The sequence below is a fragment of the Rhinatrema bivittatum genome, chromosome 1 (genome assembly GCF_901001135.1).
Source record: "Rhinatrema bivittatum chromosome 1, aRhiBiv1.1, whole genome shotgun sequence".
NCBI lineage: Eukaryota > Metazoa > Chordata > Amphibia > Gymnophiona > Rhinatrematidae > Rhinatrema > Rhinatrema bivittatum.
Window position 1 is genome coordinate 385,182,154 of NC_042615.1, and position 19,491 is coordinate 385,201,644.

The 19,491-nt window shown below is 47.7% G+C and overlaps 1 protein-coding gene across 1 annotated transcript in view; it reads right to left on the bottom strand.

The window, feature by feature from the left end:
- The window catches only part of SLC20A2 (solute carrier family 20 member 2), a 238,562-nt gene that overhangs the window by 124,994 nt on the left and 94,077 nt on the right, over positions 1-19,491 (bottom strand). Inside the window, 1 exon segment of the mRNA XM_029601333.1 lies at positions 19,167-19,367. Coding sequence (XP_029457193.1) covers positions 19,167-19,367 — 201 coding nt within the window.

The following is a 19,491-nucleotide window of genomic DNA, read 5'->3' on the forward strand; positions in this document are numbered from 1 at the left end:
TGTCCTGTGAGAACACCTGTTACAGGTAAGCAACATTTGCTTTCTCACAGGACAAGCAGGATGGTAGTCCTCACATATGGGTGAGTACCGAGCTGAGGATGATGTCCGAATATGCACCAAATGTACCCAAAGATGTGGCACAGGCACAACAACTGGGGTGGAATTTGGTAGAAGGCATCCTGAACCCCACCGGGCAGGCGGAAGGGTGTTGGTACGTCACGTTGTAAACAGGTTACAAAGCACAGACTGGCCGAAGATGGAATCTTGTCTTCCGGCTTTGTCCAAGCAATAGTGGGCTGCAAAGGTGTGGAGAGTGGCACCGATTGTAGGAGTGCTACTGAAGTCACCATGGCCCTCACAGAGTGTGCTTTAACATGGTCTTGAAATGGAATGCCCGTTTGCTGATAGCAAAAGGCTATGCAGTCCTCCAACCAGGAGGATAGAGTCTGCTTACCCACAGGCTGCCCTAATTTGTTAGGATGGAAAGAGACGAACAATTGAGTGCTCTTCCTGTGGGCAGTTGTATGGTCTAGATACAACTGTTTACAGTCAAGGGTATGCAGAGCCTGCTCTCCTGGATTGGAATGGGGCCTGGGAAGAAAGATAGGTAGTATGATGGATTGATTGAGGTAAAAAGCTGAAACTACCTTAGGTAAGAATTTAGGGTGAGTGCGGAGTACTGCCCGGTCCTGCAGAAGTTTAGTGTAAGGTGGATAGGTAACTAGGGCCTGTAATTCACCAACTCTGCGAGCTGAAGTGATTGCCAAAAGGAAAATCACTTTCCATGTGAGATATCAAAGGTCACAGGATTGAAGAGGCTCGAATGGTGGTTTCATGAGCTGACCCAAAACTAGATTAAGTTCCCAAGAAGGGGCCGGAGGACGCAGTGGAGGCTTGAGGTGAAGCAAGCCCTTCAGAAAACATGTTACAAGGGGTTGTACCGAGATAGGAACATCCGACACCTTTATGGAAGGTGGCTACCGCACTGACATGCATTCTGATGGAAGAAGGTTTTAGACCTGAATCTGATAAGTGCCAGAGATAGTCCAAAAACCTCGTGATTGGACAGGTAAAGGGGGTCAAGGGACTGAGAAGAGCACCATGACTTAAACCTGTTCCATTTGTAAGAGTAAGATTTTCTCGTGGAAGGCTTCCACGAAGCAATCAGGACACAAGAAAGTGGTTCAGAAACATGGTGGCTGAAAGATTAACCTTTCAACATCCATGCCATCAGGGACAAGGCTTGAAGATTTGGGTGGCGGAGGCTCCCGTCGTTTTGAGTGATCAGACCCTTTCCCAGGGGAATGTGCCTGCGAATGGAGAGATCCTGAAGGACTGGAAACCACACCTGGCATGGCCAGTGAGGTACAATCAGGATCATGGTACCCTTGTCCTGAAGTAACTTCACGAGAGTATTCGAGAGAAGAAGATGTGGAGGGAATGCATAAAGTAGAGGGAGAATGCGTCTCTGGGCTGAGTGTGGTTGCTGCGAATGAGAGAGCAAAAGTTCTTACTTTGTGATTTTGAGCAGATGAAGAGGTCTGAGGATATCCCCATTGTTGGAAGATGGAGTTCGCTACTGAGGTGTTGAGACCACTCGTGAGGTTGAAAGATGTGACTCAGATTGTCTGCTAACACATTGTCCACTCCCAGCAACCAGGTGGCCCTGAGGTACATCGAATGGGAGAGAGCTTCCGCCCATATCTGCGCAGCTTCCCGACACAGAAGAAAGGAGCCCGTGCCCCCTTGTTTGTTGATGTACCACATGGCCAATTAGTTGTCCAATTAGTTGAACAAAGAATCCTCACAACACACTTCATCAGTAGGAGTCCCACAGGGCTCTTCCCCGTCTCCTACTCTATTTAATATTTACCTCATACCATTATGCCAACTTCTTACCGACCTCAACCTCAAACATTTCCTGTACGCTGATGATATCCAGGTCCTGATCCCCATTAAGGATTCCCTTGCAAAAACGCTGACTTTCTGGAACACATGCCTTCAAAAAATTCAACTCCTCCTCACCAGCCTAAACCTGGTACTAAATTCCGGCAAAACTGAACTCCTGCTCATCACCTCTGAGAACAGCACCTTTTCACCAACACAAGACACACCAACAATCACACAAGTGAGAGACCTAGGAGTCCTAATTGACAATCGCCTGAATTTCAAAGCCACCATTAACAAAACAACCAAAGACTGTTTCTACCAACTACAGGTGCTGAAAAGAATTAGACCTCTTTTCCATGCCCAAGATTTCAGAACCATCCTGCAAGCAATCATTTTTTCAAAATTAGACTATTGTAACACCATCCTACTTGGTCTTCCCGCTTCTTATACTAAACCGCTTCAGATGGTACAAAATACAGCTGCACGAATACTGACAAACTCCAGGAGAAGGGATCACATAACCCCCATCCTAAAGAGCCTCCATTGGTTACCTATACACTTTAGAATTATTTACAAGGCCATCCTTACCACATACAAAAATATCCACCTACTGGCTCCCATCGACATACAGATCCCTCTCCAACTACATAATTCAACAAGACCAACAAGAGATGCATACAAAGGATCGCTACAGGTACCACCGTCCAAATCTACCAGACACATCACACTAAGAGATCGGGCATTCTCTACAGCCATTCCACCGTTATGGAACTCCATCCCTTCAAACCTCAGACTTGAAACATGCATCTCAACCTTCAAAAAAAGACTAAAGACATGGATATTCACACAAGCATTCCCGGACTCAAACTGATCTACCTCTTCCACGCCAATCCTTACCTTCACATACACCATGACTAACCTTCTTGTTTGAATTTTATATTATTTTACACTATCGTTACATGTTTGAATTAATAACCTGTCCTTTCTCTTCTCTCTCTGCCAAGTTCTAATCTCCCTGTTATTTGTAACTGCCTTTTTCCGCACCATTGTTTTAGTTTTGTTTACGATGCACACTTGTTTTAATGTGAACCAGCATGATGGGACTGCGTTCTCGAATGCCGGTATATAAAAACCCTAAATAAATAAATAAATAAATAAATAAGGATCAGGATGACTTGATTTGAGAGGCGATCCTGAAATGCCCTGATAGCATATCTGATTGCTCGAAGCTCCAGGAAATTTGTTTGGTGTTTGGCTTCCTCTGGAGACCAAGATCCTTGTGTCTGCAGATTGGCCACATGGGCTCCCCACCCGAAGTTGGAAGCATTGATGGTTAGAGTTATGTGAGGGTTTGGCGCCTGAAAGGGCGAACTCTGTAGAAGATTGATTTGATTTGTCCACCAGGCGAGAGACAGACTGAGTGAGTCGGTGACGTGGAAAATGGTCAATAGGGGCTGAAGGGATTGAGTCCATTGCGACCTTAGGGTCCACTGCATAACATGGCCAGGCGAGTCATTGGGGTGACCTGAACTGAGGACGCCATGTGTCCTAGGAAGATGAGAAAACGATGAGCAGTCATCTAGCGTTGAGACTGCAGCTGATGTGCCAGAGACACGAGAGTGAGGGCTCATTGTCGAGGCAGGAAAGCCTTTGCTTGCAAGGTGTTCAAGTCTTCCCCAATGAACGATAAGGTTTGAGATGGGACTAAACAGGATTTGTCATAGTTGACTAGAAATCAGAGTGAAATTAGAGTAGTTAAGGTGAGATGTAGGGATGACAAAGCGGTTTGCTGAGTCGAAGCCCTAATTAATCAATCGTCCAGATAGGGGTAGACGTGAACACCTTGAGTCCTGAGGAAGGCGGCAACCATAAGCCATTTTGTAAAGGCTTGTGGTGCAGACGCTAGGCCGAATGGAAGCATGTGATACTGATAGTGCTTGGGACCTACGAGAAACCTCAGGTTTTATTTACGATGAGGTGGCCTTCTCACAATATGAGTGTATGTGTCCTGGAGGTCGAGAGAGCAGAGCCAGTCTCCTCTTTGTAGAAGAGGAAGAAGTGAGCCCAAGGTTACCATCTTGAACTTTTCTCTGGAGGTACTTGAGGGCTCGTAGATCCAGAATTGGATGAACGCCTCCCGATTTTTGGGTATTAGAAAGTACCGGGAATAGAACCAGAGACCTTGCTGAGGGAATGGTACTGGTTCTATTGCTCTGGACTGGAGTAGGAGGGAGACCTCCTGCTCTAGGAGCAATGAGTGGTCAGATGTTTTCCATGCCATTAGAGGTGGGGAATCTGGTGGGATGGAGAGAAAATTGAGATGATAGCCCTGAGCAATTATTGCTAGGACCCAGTGGTCCAAGGTGATTGATTGCCATATGTTGTTGAAATGGCATAACCATCCTCCCACTGGTATGTGTGGTAATGGAATCTGGCTGCTGCTCTCTACGCGAGAGTCAAAAGCCAGAAGCAGGGCCCGGCTGAGGGGCTGTCTGTGGCTTTTGTTTTCGGGTCTGACGAGACTGATTTGAGGAATGGCCTCACAGAACAACATCTGGCTGCTGGCGGGTAGGACTTTTTTGGTCTGTAGAAAGACTTTTTAGAGTCCTTCCGGAAAGGCTGTTTGGAAGGATAATCCAAGTATGAGAGAGAGTTGTTTGAGAGTCTCATGATGGTCCTTTAATTCAGCCTCTGTCTTTTGAATCTGCTCGCCAAAGAGATTGTCTCCTATACAGGGAAGGTCAGACAACCTATCTTGGACTTCCGGTCGAAGGTCTGAAGACTTGAGCCAAGCCCATCGTCTCGCTGAAATAGCTGCTGCAGATACTCTGGTTGCAGTGTCTAAGATGTCATAACATGATCTGATCTCATGTTTTCCTGCCTCCAAACCCTTGTTAATTAGGGTATGGAGTTGTTCTGGAAGTGACTGAGGCATGGAGGTTGTCAACTCCTGCATCTTCTTAAAAATGACCCTATTATATTGGGTCATATAGAGTTGGTAAGTGGAAATTCGGAGGATCAACATTGATCCTTGAAAGACTGTGACCAATGGTATCTAAAAACTTCTGTTCCTTGCCAGGGGGAAAGGAAGTGTGAGGTTTCGATCTTTTTGCTCTCTTTTGCGCAGATTCAACCACCACAGACTGGTAATCCAACTGAGGCTTCTGAAAGCCTGGAGCTGACTGTACCAAATAGGTAGTCCGTTTTCTTGTGGACTAGTGCAATGGAGCCAGGATGTTCCCAGTTCTTCTTGAGGAGATAGGGATGGAGGTGATTTCCTTGGGTGCATCCAGGAATTGAAGCAACGCCATCATTTGGAGTCTGTCATCCTGTTCCGTTAATAATTGGAAGGGGACCGATTCAGACATTTCCCTTCACAAAATTTGTGAAAGAAAGGTTCTCTGGAGGAGAACGCTTTCTACTCTCAGTGGGTGAAGGAGGTGATGGCAAGTCATCAGTGTCTGGTGAAGAATCATCAGTCCAGGTATCATAAGGATCAACATCTGTCCCTCTAGGAACTGGAGAGGGACAGGGGAGTTGGATACTTGAAGGTCCCGGACTAGGCTCAGAAGGCATAACCGGAGGCACCGATGAAAGCAATGAAACATAGAAACATAGAAATGACGGCAGAAGGAGACCAAATGGCCCATCTAGTCTGCCCCGCAAATTTTCTCTCTCATACTTATCTGTTTCTCTTAGCTCTTGGTTCTATTTCCCTTCCACCCCCACCTTTAATGTAGAGAGCAGTGATGGAGCTGCATCCAAGTGAAATATCTAGCTTGATTAGTTAGGGGTAGAAGCCGCCGCAATAAGCAATCTGCACCCATGTTTATTTGTTTTACCCAGACTGTTATACAGCCCTTATTGGTTGATTTTCTTCTCCCATGCCGTTGAAGCAGAGAGCTATGCTGGATATGCATCGAAAGTGAAGTATCAGGCACATTTGGTTTGGGGTAGTAACCGCCGTAACAAGCCAGCTACTCCCTGCTTTGCGAGTGCGAACCCTCTTTTCTGGATGTGTGAAGTATCAGTTTTTCTTCTCCCCTGCCGTTGAATCAGAGAACTATGCTGTATATGCATTGAAAGTGAAGTATCAGGCTTATTTGATTTGGGGTAGTAACCGCCGTAACAAGCCAGCTACTCCCCTCTTTGTGAGTGTGAATCCTTTTTTCCACATTTCCTCTTGCTGTTGAAGCTTAGAGCGATTTTGGAGTCACAGTAAGCCTGTGTATGTTTATTTAATAAGGGTATTGACTCCAGGCAGTAGCCGTCATTCTGGCGAGTCACCCACTCTTCATTGGCAGCCTCTTGACTTTATGGATCCACAGTGTTTATCCCATGCCCCTTTGAAGTCCTTCATAGTTCTGGTCTTCACCACATCCTCCGGAAGGGCATTCCAGGCATCCACCACCCTCTCCGTGAAGAAATACTTCCTGACATTGGTTCTGAATCTTCCTCCCTGGAGCTTCAAATCGTGACCCCTGGTTCTGCTGATTTTTTTCCTTCGGAAAAGGTTTGTCGTTGTCTTTTGATCATTAACACCTTTCAAGTATCTGAAAGTCTGTATCATATCACCTCTGCTCCTCCTTTCCTCCAGGGTGTACATATTTAGATTCTTCAATCTCTCCTCATACGTCATCCGATGAAGATCCTCCACCTTCCTGGTCGCCCTTCTCTGTACCGCCTCCATCTTGTCTTTGTCTTTTTGAAGGTACGGTCTCCAGAACTGAACACAGTACTCCAGGTGAGGCCTCACCAAGGACCTGTACAAGGGAATAATCACTTCCCTTTTCTTACTCGATATTCCTCTCTCTATGCAGCCCAGCATTCTTCTGGCTTTAGCTATCGCCTTGTCGCATTGTTTCGCCAACTTCAGATCATTAGACACCATCACCCCAAGGTCCCTCTCCTGCTCCGTGCACATCAGCCTTTCCCCCCCCATCGAATACAGTTCATTCGGATTTCCACTCCCCATATGCATGACTTTGCACTTCTTGGCACTGAATCTCAGCTGCCATATCTTTGACCACTCTTCCAGTTTCCTTAGATCCCGTCTCATTCTCTCCACTCCTTCCGGCGTGTCCACTCTGTTGCAGATCTTAGTGTCATCCGCAAAAAGACAAACCTTACCTTCTATCCCGTCCGCAATGTCGCTCACAAAGATATTGAACAGGACCGGTCCCAAAACCGATCCTTGTGGTACACCGCTTAAAACCGCTCTCTTCAGAGAGAGTTCCATTTACCATCACACATTGTCTTCTGTCCGTCAACCAATTTGCAATCCAGGTCACCACCTCGGCACTCACTCCCAAGCTTCTCGTTTTATTCACCAGTCTCCTGTGCGGAACCGTATCAAAAGCTTTGCTGAAATCCAAGTAGATGACATCGAGCGCTCTTCCTTGATCCAATTCCTTGGTTACCCAGTCAAAAAAGTCAATCAGATTTGTCTGACAGGATCTTCCCCTGGTGAATCCATGTTGCCTCTGGTCCATTAATTCTCCTGACTGTAGATAGTTCACTATTCTCTCTTTCAACAGTGACTCCATTACTTTTCCCACCACCGAAGTGAGGCTGACCGGTCTGTAGTTGCCAGCCTCCTCCCTGTTCCCACTCTTGTGAAGCGGGACCACCACCGCTCTTCTCCAATCTCTTGGTACCACTCCTGTTTCTAGGGATCTATTGAACAGGTCACACAGCGGACCCGCCAGAACATCTCTGAGCTTCCTCAGTATCCTTGGATGAATCCCATCAGGCCCCATGGCTTTGTCCACTTTCAGGTTCTTTAGCTGTTCCCATACATTCTCTTCTGTAAAAGGATTTTCATCTATTCCTCTTCCCTCCAGTTTCTTGTTGTGTAAAGATGGTCCTTCTCCAGGGTCTTCTTTAGTGAACACAGAGCTGAAGTATTCGTTTAATATTTCTGCCATTTCTTCATCTCTCTCCATACATTGATCATTACCACCTTTCAATTTCACTATACCACTTTGGACCTTTCTCTTTTCGCTGAAGGCCCTGTTGCAGGCATAGAGGGCATCTGTGGATGACTATGGCGCCGATGGAGGTATCGGCACTGACCTCGATGGCTGAGGCAGAACTCCTGATGGAGGAATGCGGAACAGTCTCCTCCCGATGATAAAGTGGGGAGGGTACCGGAGCCATCGGAGACCAGGGGTCCATCGGTGGAAAAGCAGCTATAAGCGCTTCCATGGCTGCTGGTATCGGGTCAGTATCCGGTTCCACTATTGGTACAGATGTCTGTGCCGGGGGAACCTGGAAATCAATGCATCGCCATGTCGATGGCCTCCTGAACCATCCGGTCCAGTTCCTCTCGGAGACTTGGAGCAAGCAGCCCCGGCTCCAAAACAGAAGGAGGCAGAGGCATAGCCGGAGGGACCACAGTTAAAGACGGAGTTCATGGCTCCCGATGCCCTGTCGGGCGAGGAGTGCCTTGGTGACCCGGTCGCCGAAAAGGTCAGTGCCTTTTCTGGACGGGGTTTCTTCGACGGCGGTCAGAGACTTTCGATGCCGGTGGCGGTTTCTTTTTACGATCCCCCTCGGTCCTGAAGGGGAGAAGAGAGTGTCTAAGGCCGAAAAGTTGTCAATGCCGGACGGTCACCAATCGGTGGTCGATGCTGGCGTGAAGTTGACGTCGATGCAATGGACGGAGTCGGGGTTTGAGCACGGAAAAGAAGTCCCATCTTCTCCATTCTGGCCTTGCGACCTTTTGGTATTATTAGGGCACATTTGGTGCAGGTCAAGACATTGTACTCTCATCCAAGACACATTACACAGACTTTATGAGGGTCTGTAATGGACATGTTACGAGTACAGTCTGGGCACCGACTGAACCCAGACGCCATGGCCATAGAAAAAAAAATCGAGCCGCGGTACGGTCGATGGCCAGTAGGCCGCGAGGGCCAAACTAGACGGAAAATGGGTAGAAGCTTACTGGAGTACCACGGACTAAAAAAAGTTAACAGAGGGACCCCTGTGGGGCAATTTAACTTTTAATAATTCCGTGAGGAAAATTCCTGTCAGGAATCCTTGCAGAGCTCCTTAACTGCATGGCTACTGCTGCGCAGAAAAAAGAAGACTGAAGAGGGACCCCTGCTGGCTGCAGGGTTAGTGCCATGCTGGGCATGCCCCTGCTGGCATGCCCCTGCATGCCAGCAGGGGCATGCCAGTCAAAGTTCTAGAAACTTTGACAAAAGTGTTCCGTGATTGGGCTCCATTCTGTGATGTCACCCATATGTGGGGACTACCATCCTGCTTGTCCTTTGAGAAAGTCATTGCTATCCCTGAGAGTAACAAGAAATAGATCTACTTTTTATGATCTGCTAGGTACTTGTGTTACGACAATGGGCTCAATGGACCTTGGTATGACCCAGCATGGTATTTACATTTTTATGTCTTTACAGTTCTAGACATCACTGTATTTATGTTCCTTTCAAATATTCACACTGTTTGCAAACAGATCCATTTGTTCCTCTATTTTCCTCCACTTCTATTTCATATTAATTTTCTTTCATCTGAAAGGCTAAGGTTGTGATGGTATAACTTCACAGTATAGAAAATATTTTACATAAAAGGAGGGGGGTGACTATTTGTGTATTCTTTACCCAAATTCGAAATTAGATCTGCAATGATTTATGACTTGTTTTTGAATTGCATTACTGTACAATTGTCAAAATATCCTTATAATAAGCTCCTGTAATATCCATATTAAATATTCCCTTGCATACGTGCAAAATGCTCACCATCCATCCCAGCAATTAGATTTATGAGGCAATTATTCCTTGAAACATTACTAATCTGTTTGAGGACTTTCTTTGTACGTAGTCTATTTGATTAGTTTTGTGGCAAAAATATTGAGTGATTATTCAAAACTTCATACATTTTAATGTCCCAATTAAAAGAAAATATATGCAGATAATGACCATCCAACTTTCAGCATCAAAGTTGGTGATAATGGGGAAATACTCATACTAGCCCAACATATATACAGAGTAAAAAGTTCCTTTACTTCATCTACTGTCTTATAAAATTTAGAATCAAAGCCATTATTTCCTGGTAGTTAGACTTTGTGCTATTGTCCTCCAACACTGCAGATATTTAATTTAGATCATTCTCTGATATTGATGAAAGGCAGATGACTGGAAAGAAAAATTCTTGTACTCATCCATATTTTGCTTTCCAGGTAGTTTTTGATAAAATGTCTGGCAAGATTAGGTGTGCAGACAGCAACAGTATTTTAGACAGAACACAGATTTCCTTTCATTTGCCACAAGTCTAGTCGTTTCCATACAAATGTAATCCATATTTCATTCAGAAAACAGAGCTGCTTACTTTAACAGGATATTAGTCCTCACACACGGGCGACATCAGGTGAAGCCTGGCATGGAAAGCTTGTTAAAGTTTCTATAAACTGACTTGCACACTGAGCATGCCCAGCATGCCACTACCCATGCAGGGTCTGTCTCGAGTCTCGCAACAGAAATATGAAAAAAATAAAACATAGGAGAAACCAAGCTCCGTGGGGTGGTGGGCAGGTTTCGTGAGGACTGACATTCAGCTGTCCTAGGAGTAACTTTCTCCTAGGACAAGCACGATGGTAGACCTCATATGGGTGAGTCCCTAGCTACAGGCTGTTCCTGAACATGCAAGACCAACAGGCACCAAACTAGGTGCTGTTGGTAACAGTGGGAAACAGCCCGAACCCAAAAATAGGGCTCTAGGTAGGAAGAGTTGGGTTTTACAGCTAAAAGACTGCAGAGGACAGACTGGCCAAAGCTGCTATCATGTCAGCCATTCCTGTCCAAACAGTAGTGAGCAGCAAAAGTGTGGCATCTTATGCCTGGCACCCTCTTCTGTCAGAAGCTTAGACAGAATGGTTCCTGCCATGGCCTGGACAGAACTTGCAAAGGTCAGGTCACTGCTCCTTCATAGGGGATGGGTCTGAGGGAGATGAAGACTCAGTGATATCATCCCCCAATGGGTCGTACGGGGTATCTTCCTCACGGAGATCACCCCAGAGACACCAATGGAGGACCGCTACCCAAGCCCCTCAGCTTGAGCATGGAGGCCAAAGGACCCTAGAATCAGACCAGATAATGCTGGCCACGGCACCAAGGGTCACGATGGTGTGGGCTGCAACTGGCCTTCCTCCTCTGAGGAACCCACAATGGGAATCACACTGGATTGAGGTGGCAACAATGGCCGCTGGGGCATAGATGGACTCCTGGGCACCGGCAGCAGTTGCATAGGGAGGATGCCAAGGACATCAAGGTACTCCAACAGCAGTGCCAATATTAAGGGTGCAGGCTCTGGCACCAGTGGAAGCACCGATTGAGCTGGCAGCTCGATGCCCTGCAGGGCTTGAACTGCCAGTTGCACCCTGCATTTCAACTCCCCTTGAAAATCTGCCAAGCCGGGACAGATGGAGGGGGAAGCATCACCAGATCTCCCTTGGCGGGGAGGGTGTCCAATACTGGTATCAGTGGGGAACACCTAGAGGATGGAGTCTCCTCTGTAGGGTCACTTCGGGGCATCACAGCAGATGCTGGTGCAGAGCTGAGCCTGGTACTGTGTTTAGACAGACTGGTGGCAATTCTTCCTGGACTTCCCACAGTGCTTGGCCAGTCTTTCCCTGGTGCCAAGGAGGAAGAAGATTATAGTCTTCTTGGAGCGTGAAGACACTGACTACAGCTGATCTCCAGCACCTCTCTCCACTGAGGCGCCCTGTGGAGGGGTGGACAGTGGAGGCTCTGTGTCCATCGGCTCCCCCCGGCCTCGATACCTAACACCAGAGTAGAGGGTTCCGACTTCTATATGAAGAATTTCTCCGTCTTGTGTAAGGTGATATGTAGGGACGACAGAGCAGCCTGCTGAGTGGGAGCCCTGATCAACCAATTGTCAAGATAGGGGTAGACGTGAACACCTTTAGTCCTGAGGAAGGCTGCTACTCTACGAGAGACTTGGTGAAGACTCATGGTGCAGATGCCAGGCCGAACGGTAGCACTCTGTACTGATAGTGCTTGGGGCCTACCAGAAATCTGTTATGAGATGGAGTTATCGCAATGTGTGTGTACGTGTCCTGGAGGTCTAGAGAGCAGAGCCAGTGTCCTCTTTGCAGAAGAGGAAGGAGGGAACCTAAGGTTACCATCTTGAACTTTTCTCTCTGAAGGTACTTGTTGATGGCATGTAGGTCCAGAATTGGATGAACACCGCCTGACTTTTTGGGGATTAGTAAGTACCAGGAATAGAATCCTAGGCTTTGTTGGGAGTAGGGCACAGGTTCTATTGCTCTGGACTGGAGGAGGAGGGAAACCTCCTGTTCCAGGAGTGGTCGGATGTTCCCCACATCAGCCAAGGTGGGGAATCCGGTGGGATGGAGAGAAAGTTCAGGTGATAACCCTGAGAGATTATGGCAAGGACCCACTGGTCTGAGGTGATTGTATGCCATTTGTTGTTGAAATGGCACAACTGACACCCCCCCCCCCCCCCGGTATCTGAGGCAGTGGAAGCTGGCTGCTGCTCTCTAAGCAGGAGTCAAAAGCCGGAAGCAGGACCCGGCTGAGGAACTGGTTGCGGCTTTTGTTTCAGAGGTTGACAAGACTGGGCCTTCTGGAAAGGTCCCGTGGAACGGTTTTCTAGGTGGTGGTGGATAGGACTTCTTTGGACTGAAGAATGACATTTTAATATCTTTCCTGAATGGCTGTTTGGAGGAAAACTCAGAAGGCATCAGAGAGAGTTGGCGAAGGGTCTCATGATGCTCTTTGAGTTCAGCCACAGTTTGCTGGATCTGTTCGCCAAACAGATTGTCTCCTATGCAAGGCAGATTGTCCAATCTGCCTTGTACTTCAGGGTGCAAGTCCAAAGACTTAAGCCAAGCCCATCGTCTTGCAGAAATGGCAGCTGCAGATACCCTGGAAGCGGTGTCGAAGATATCGAAAGAGGATCTTTTTTCATGCTTCCCTGCTTCAAAACCCTTGTGTACAAGGGGTTTGAAGCTGTTCCTGGAATTGCTGAGGCAGGGATTCTGCAAAGTCCTGTATCTGTTTGAATAAGACCCTATTATACTGGGTCATATACAGCTGGTAAGAGGCGATCTGAGAGATGAGCACTGATCCCTGGAAGACACGCCGGCCAATAGCATCCAGGAATTTCTGTTCCTTACCTGGGGGGGGGGGGGGGGGGGGGAGGAAGAGTGGTGTTTTGAGCATTGTGCCCCTCTTTTGGGCAGACTGCCACCATGGATTGGTGATTCAGCTGAGGTTTCTGGAACCCTGGGGCTGACTGGACCAAGTAAGTGGTATCTGCCTTTCAGTTGACTGGAGCTATCCAACCAGGGTGTTCCAAGTTCTTTGAAAAGATCCAAAACAACCTTGGGAGCATCCAGGAATTGTAACAGCTCCATCATTTGGTGCCTATCAGCTTGTTCAGTCTGTAACTGGAAGGGAACCAACTCAGACATTTCCTTCACAAAATTTATGAAGGACAAGTCCTCTGGAGAACACTTCCTGCTTTCCGTAGGAGATGGAGATGGTAAATCTTGAGATGAATCGTCAGTCCAGGTGTCATAAGGATCCGCACCTGTCCCTCTAGGAACTAGAGGGGGACATGACGGTGGGACCTGAAGGTTCTGGTCTAGGCTCTGAAGGCATAGAGGAAAGATTTGGAGACACCGATGGATGGATCAGTGTCTCCAATGGCCGAGGCATCGGCAGGACTCCCGATGGAGGATTACGGAATTGTGTTTCTCCTCCCAATGAAAGAGTAAGTGGAGAAGGCACCGGAGCCACTGGTGACCCAGGATCCATCGGTGGAAAAGCGGCTATAAGTGCTTCCATCTTCGAGAGCAGCGGTGCCAATGCTGCTGGAATGGGATCGGTGGTCTGTTCCACAATCGGCACCGGTGTCGGCAGAACTTGGAACCTGTGCATTGCCTTATCGATTGCCTCCTGAACCATCCAGTCCAACTCTTCAGAGACATGGAGCAAACAGCCCCTGCTCTGGAAGGGAAGGAGGCAGAGGAATAGCCGGAGGGACCACCATTAAAGGCGGAGTCGCGGCTCCCGATACCCATACGGGTGAGGGTTGCCTCTGTGACCCGGTCCCAGAAAGGGTCGATGCTGTTTCTGGACAGGGTTTCTTCGATGGCGGCTCAGACGATGGCGAAGTTGATGTTTTTCCTTCATCGATGGTCCAAGGTTTTCGGTGTCTACGCTGATGTTTCTCTACGACCCCCTCAATCTTGAAGGGGGGCAGAGGTTATCAATGGCCTGGAAGTTGTCGACGCCAGACCATCACCGAAGTGGACAGTGTCTGGACAACGTCGATGCAATAGATGGCGGAGTTTGGGAACGAAAGAAGTTCCATTTTCTCCATTCTGGCTTTGCGACCTTTTGGTGTCATTAAGGCACATTTGGTGCAAGTTAGGACATCATGTTCACACCCAAGGCACATTACACAGACTTTGAGGGTCTGTTATGGACATGGTGCGAGTACAGTCCAGGCACTTACGAAACCCTGACGCCATGGCTTTTGAAAAAATTGAGACGCGGTGTGGTCAACGGCCAGTAGGCCACAAGGGCCAAACTATGGGATTCGACTGGAACCAGGTAAAAAACTTACCGGAGTACCGCGGGAGCAAAAATTCAAAAGGGGGACCCCTGTGGGGTATGAGTTTGTAGTAATTCCGTGAGGAAAATTCCTGTCAGGAATCTCTGTGGGGCTCCTTAACCACGAGGCTACTGCTGTGCGGAAAAAAGAAGACTGAAGGGGGACCCCTGCTGGCTGCAGGGTTAGTGCCATCCTGGGCATGCCCAGTAGGTGCCAGTCAAAGTTCTAGAAACTGACAAAAGTGTTCCATCCTGTGATGTCACCCATATATGAGAACTACCATCCTGCTTGTCCTGAAAGGAGTAGACGAGCCGATGCTGTCTGATGACATTGGACTGTTTTGGCCAAGTTGGACAGTGTCTTTGTGCGGTCCTCTGGGAGGGCCGCTCTGGCCATGGTGGTGTTTAGGTCTGCTCAGATGAAAGAGCTTGCGTGATGAGTCAGATGGGATTTGGGATAATTAGAAATCCCAACTGAAGCAGCTGTATGGTAAGATGGAGGGAGTGAAGTGCTCCTTCCCTGGATGGACTTCTGAGGAACCAGTTGTCCAGATATGGGTAGAAGTGGATACTCTCCCAATTGTGCTGCCACACACTTCACGAATACTTGGGGTGCTGAGGCAAGGCCAAAAAACGGTAGCACTCTGTACTGGAAGTGTTTGTGTTCCACTACCTTGCGAAGGTATTTGTTTAGAGCACGGAGGTCCAAGATAGGACATCTGCTGCCGGTTTTCTTCAGGATTAGAAAGTAATGAGTAGAACCCCCTTCCTCGCTGCGTTTGGGGAACCGGTTCTACGGCTCTGGACTGCAATAGGATAGAGAGTTCTGCCTCGTGGAGCACTGTGTGATCATTTAGGCTCCATGCCTGGACTGGTTGAGATTCTGGGGGTAAAGCAAGGAAATTTAGATGGTAGCCGTGGGTTACTAGAGACAGTACCCATCGGTCGGTGGTGACAGAGTGCCATTTGGTTGCAAAGTGGCATAGGCGGCCTCCCACTGGTAGAGCGGCTGGGAGATGCAATGGAGGTTGACTGCTGCTCTCTAAATAGGAGTCAAAACCCCACTGTGGGACCAGTCTGGGGGGCTTGGCTGTGCTCAGCCTCAGAGAGGGTCTGGCCGTCCTAGCATGAGATGGAGGAGGGTAGTACCTGCATGGCCTGTAGGTTAGTTTCCTGGTATCCCATCTCATGGCTCTTCGGGCTGTAGCTGAGATCTGAAGTGACAGTGGACAGTTGTCGCAGGGTTTCATGGTGATCCTTGAGCTCTGCTACTGCCTCCTGAATCTGGTCACCAAATAAATTGTCCCCTGTGCAGGGAAGGTCAGCTAATTTGTCCTGAACCTCTGGTCGGAGGTCAGAGGCTTTAAGTCAAGCCCAGCACCTGGCACTAATTCTGGCTGCTGAGACTCTGGCTGCAGTTTCGAAAACATCATAGGCTGCCCTGGCCTCATGCATCCCAGCCTCCAATCCTTTTTGTAGAATGGAGGACAAGCCCTCTTGGAATTGTTCAGGTAGGGTCTCAGAAATCCTGGACTTGCTTCCAGAGATTTCTACTATACTAGGTCATGTAAAGCTGGTAGGCAGCTATACGAGCCATTAGCATTGACCCTTAGAATACTCTGCGGCCTAAGGCATCTAATGCCTTTTGCTCTTTCCCAGGCGATGCAGAAGAGTGAGGCCGGGACCTTTTAGCTTTTCGAGCCGACCACCACTACAGATTGGTGGGGCAATTGACTCTTTTGAAAACCTGGGGCTTGTTGTACCAGGTATGTGGTGTCAGTCTGTTTACTGGAGGCACAGTTCCTGGGTGCTCCCAGAGGCAGTGTAAGAGGTCTAGAAGAACCTCATGGAGAGGAATGGCCATTATCTCTTTTGGAGCATCCACAAATTGCAGTACCTCCAGCATTGTGTGTCTGGTGTCCTCCTCCGTTTCTAATTTAAATGGAATAGTCTGACATCTCCTTGAAAAAGCTGGCAAAGGAGAGGTCTTCTGGAGGGGAGTGGTGCCTTGCCTCCAGGGATGAAAGAAGCTTCTCAGAAGCTTGTGAGGAGTGTTCAGAGGAAGCATCATCCCATGGGTTACATGGGGACTTTCACCCACTGGGCCTTCAGGATGGAGGAAGGAACCCAAATCCAGATGGGTGGGAGGACGGCACAGAAATAGGCAGCACCAGCAACTAAGATGGTGGCGCTGGCAGCATTGGAGCCATTGATGGGTGCTGAGGTACAGATAGCCCTGACTGTGGCATCTGTGGTTCCCGGACAGGGGATGAGTCATGGGCTGCATCTTCTTCCTCTGAAGACACTGGAATATCGGTGGTTGGCTGGGTGCTGACAAACCTGAAGGAATGGGCACAAATAGCAGGGCACAGATAAGGGTGACCAAGTGCTTGAGGAGCAGAGCCAACATTGAGGGTACCGGTTCCAGTGGTGACTGGAAGCCTCGAAGGGCACTCAGCACTGCCTCTTGGACCATATGGTCCAATTCCTCTCAAAAGGCTGGCGTGGCTAACGCAGCACCTGGGGTAGGAGGCATGCTAAGCATTGCCAGAGCCTCCACAGGAGTCTGTGGAGGCTCAGTACCCAGCACTGATATTGGTGGGGGAACGCCTTGGGGTCCTGGGTCCAGAGGAGGATGGGGGCTCCTCTCCCCGTATCCTTTTTGAAGGCAGCTCGGCAGAGGTCGCTGCCGTGTCTGTGCTGGCAATGGACGAGGATGTAAGTCTTGTGCCGGTGGCGATTTTTGCGGTGCTCGGCCCGGTCCTTCTCTGGCACAGAGGATGACTATGCAGAAATCCTGGAATGGGATGCAGTTTGTGATGGACGGTCATCTGCTCCTCGATCTTCTGAGATGTCAATGGAGAGGGGTCCGAGGAGGATGGAACCTTTCGACACTGTTCCTTACCTGGAGTCGATGGAGATGAGCGCTTGGAGGCAAACAAGTGCTCCATCTTCTCCAGTCGGGTGTTGTGGCCTTTGGGGGTCATCTGTGCACAATTTGGGCACCGGACGAGGCACAATACACAGATATTATGCGGGTCCATTATGGACATAGTCCTTGGACACTAGGCGCGTCTGAAAACCGGTCGCCATGTTGGGAAAAAAGGGGTGCGCGATCGATGGCAGTCTGGCACTGAGAAGTACACTGCTGGGAACAGACTGCAAAAATGTGATACTGACTTACTTAAGCGTCTGAGGATGTCTGTGCGCGATGGGGGACCCAGCGACGGGGGAAAATTGAAGAGAGACTTCAAAAAGATTCTGTGAGGAAAGTATGAGAGAATTCTCTGAGCTCCTAAAAACAGTGAGGCAACTGCTGCGTGGGCAAAAAAAAAAAAAAAAAGACTGAAGGGAGAGCCCATGTGGCCACAGGGTTAGTGGAATGCTCAGTGGGCTAATCAAAGTTCTAGAAACTGACAAAATTGTTCCATGACAGGGCTCCATCTAATAATGTCACCTATGTGTGAGGACTAGCATCCTGCTTGTCCTGGCAGAATGTCAAAATTAGCAGCACTGGAGATCTAAAGTGTTTAACACATCCATGCTTCTTTTACTCTGATCTCCAAAGCACTTGGCCTGTCAGCATGCCTTTCCTGTATATCTTCATAAGGATCTGAAACTTGAAGCCACAAGAGTTTACAAGTGTTGATAGCCATTGCAGAGGGTCTTTATGTAGTTTTGATAATATTGTAGGTTGTCCAAAGCAGATGTTTATCACTTTCTTTGCCTTTTTCCATAGGGGAGTGAAATTTGTTTTGCCTCTCAAGAGAAAGTGTCAAATTCTGCAGCATCTGCCAAAAATGTTATGCAAATATTCCTCCAGGTAGAACTGGAAAGCAGCTATGTAAGCCTGCAGTGCAGCATTCTGAATTTCAACTCACAACAAAAGTTCAAGGTTTTAGGCTCAAGACCCAGGGAGGATTGTATCAGGATATTTCTTTCTTCAAGGTAGCTACAAACCCCTCCCCCACCCACAAAAAACCCCACATGCTTAATAGCACAGTGGAAAGATTTTTATAAAAAAAATAAGGGCTGGTCCTTAGAGCCAGGGAAGACATTTATAGCTTTTTATTTTTTTTAAATTTACTCGTTCTCATTACTCTTTTGCACTGTACCAATGGCTCCCCCACTGTCCTGACCTAACTGCAGTGGCTCTTCTTCAATCTATGTTGGTGGCAGGCCTGGAACCCAGGTAGCCTAGCACCTAAATACTTCCAGCTCTGATAAATAGGAGAATCACTAATGGCACTGGCTAGCCAAGGACTGCTTCTACCATGCAAAAAGTAGTCGTTTCCCTACTGATATGTAGCAATAGGAAAAAAGGAACCAAGGACAGATAGTCACCAGTTCCTACAGTGTTAAGGAATTTCAGAAACTCTAGAGGTTAATAGCTCCTTTCATCAAGCATACAAGTCATAATCTAGGCTTACCTTCATATTAGTTTTTAAATGAAGGTGCATCATAGTTTAGTACAAAACAGATTACACCAAGACCAACTCAGTTACAAACATAAAAATTTAAAGAAATTCGGTATTAGTCTGTTTTATAGCTAATTTAGACAGAACCTGTACAGCACCTCCCCACCACCATAAACAAAGCTCTGCAAATAAACTAACTCCTCCCCACTCCAAAAATACATTTATATATTTGTCTTACCATAGGGTACTCGTTTATTTCCGTTTACTATACCATCTGACCCTCCAGCAGCTTCTGTAACTGCACTGGTGAGAGGAACTGTGCTCTCATCACTTGCTTTCACACCAGGTAGCTCCTTGAATACAGGTGTTTCTTCACTATTGATCTTATCAAGACTTTCCTCTGATATTCTTGATAGCGTACCTTCTTTCTTTAATTTATCTAAAGAAACATGGGTGCTGAGGTTAGCTGTTTTACCAGTGAAGACTAAGTATTGTACACACAAATGCAAAGCGGTACTTGAAGCTATAACTGAACAAATAGCCATAATATCCAGCCTCCATAG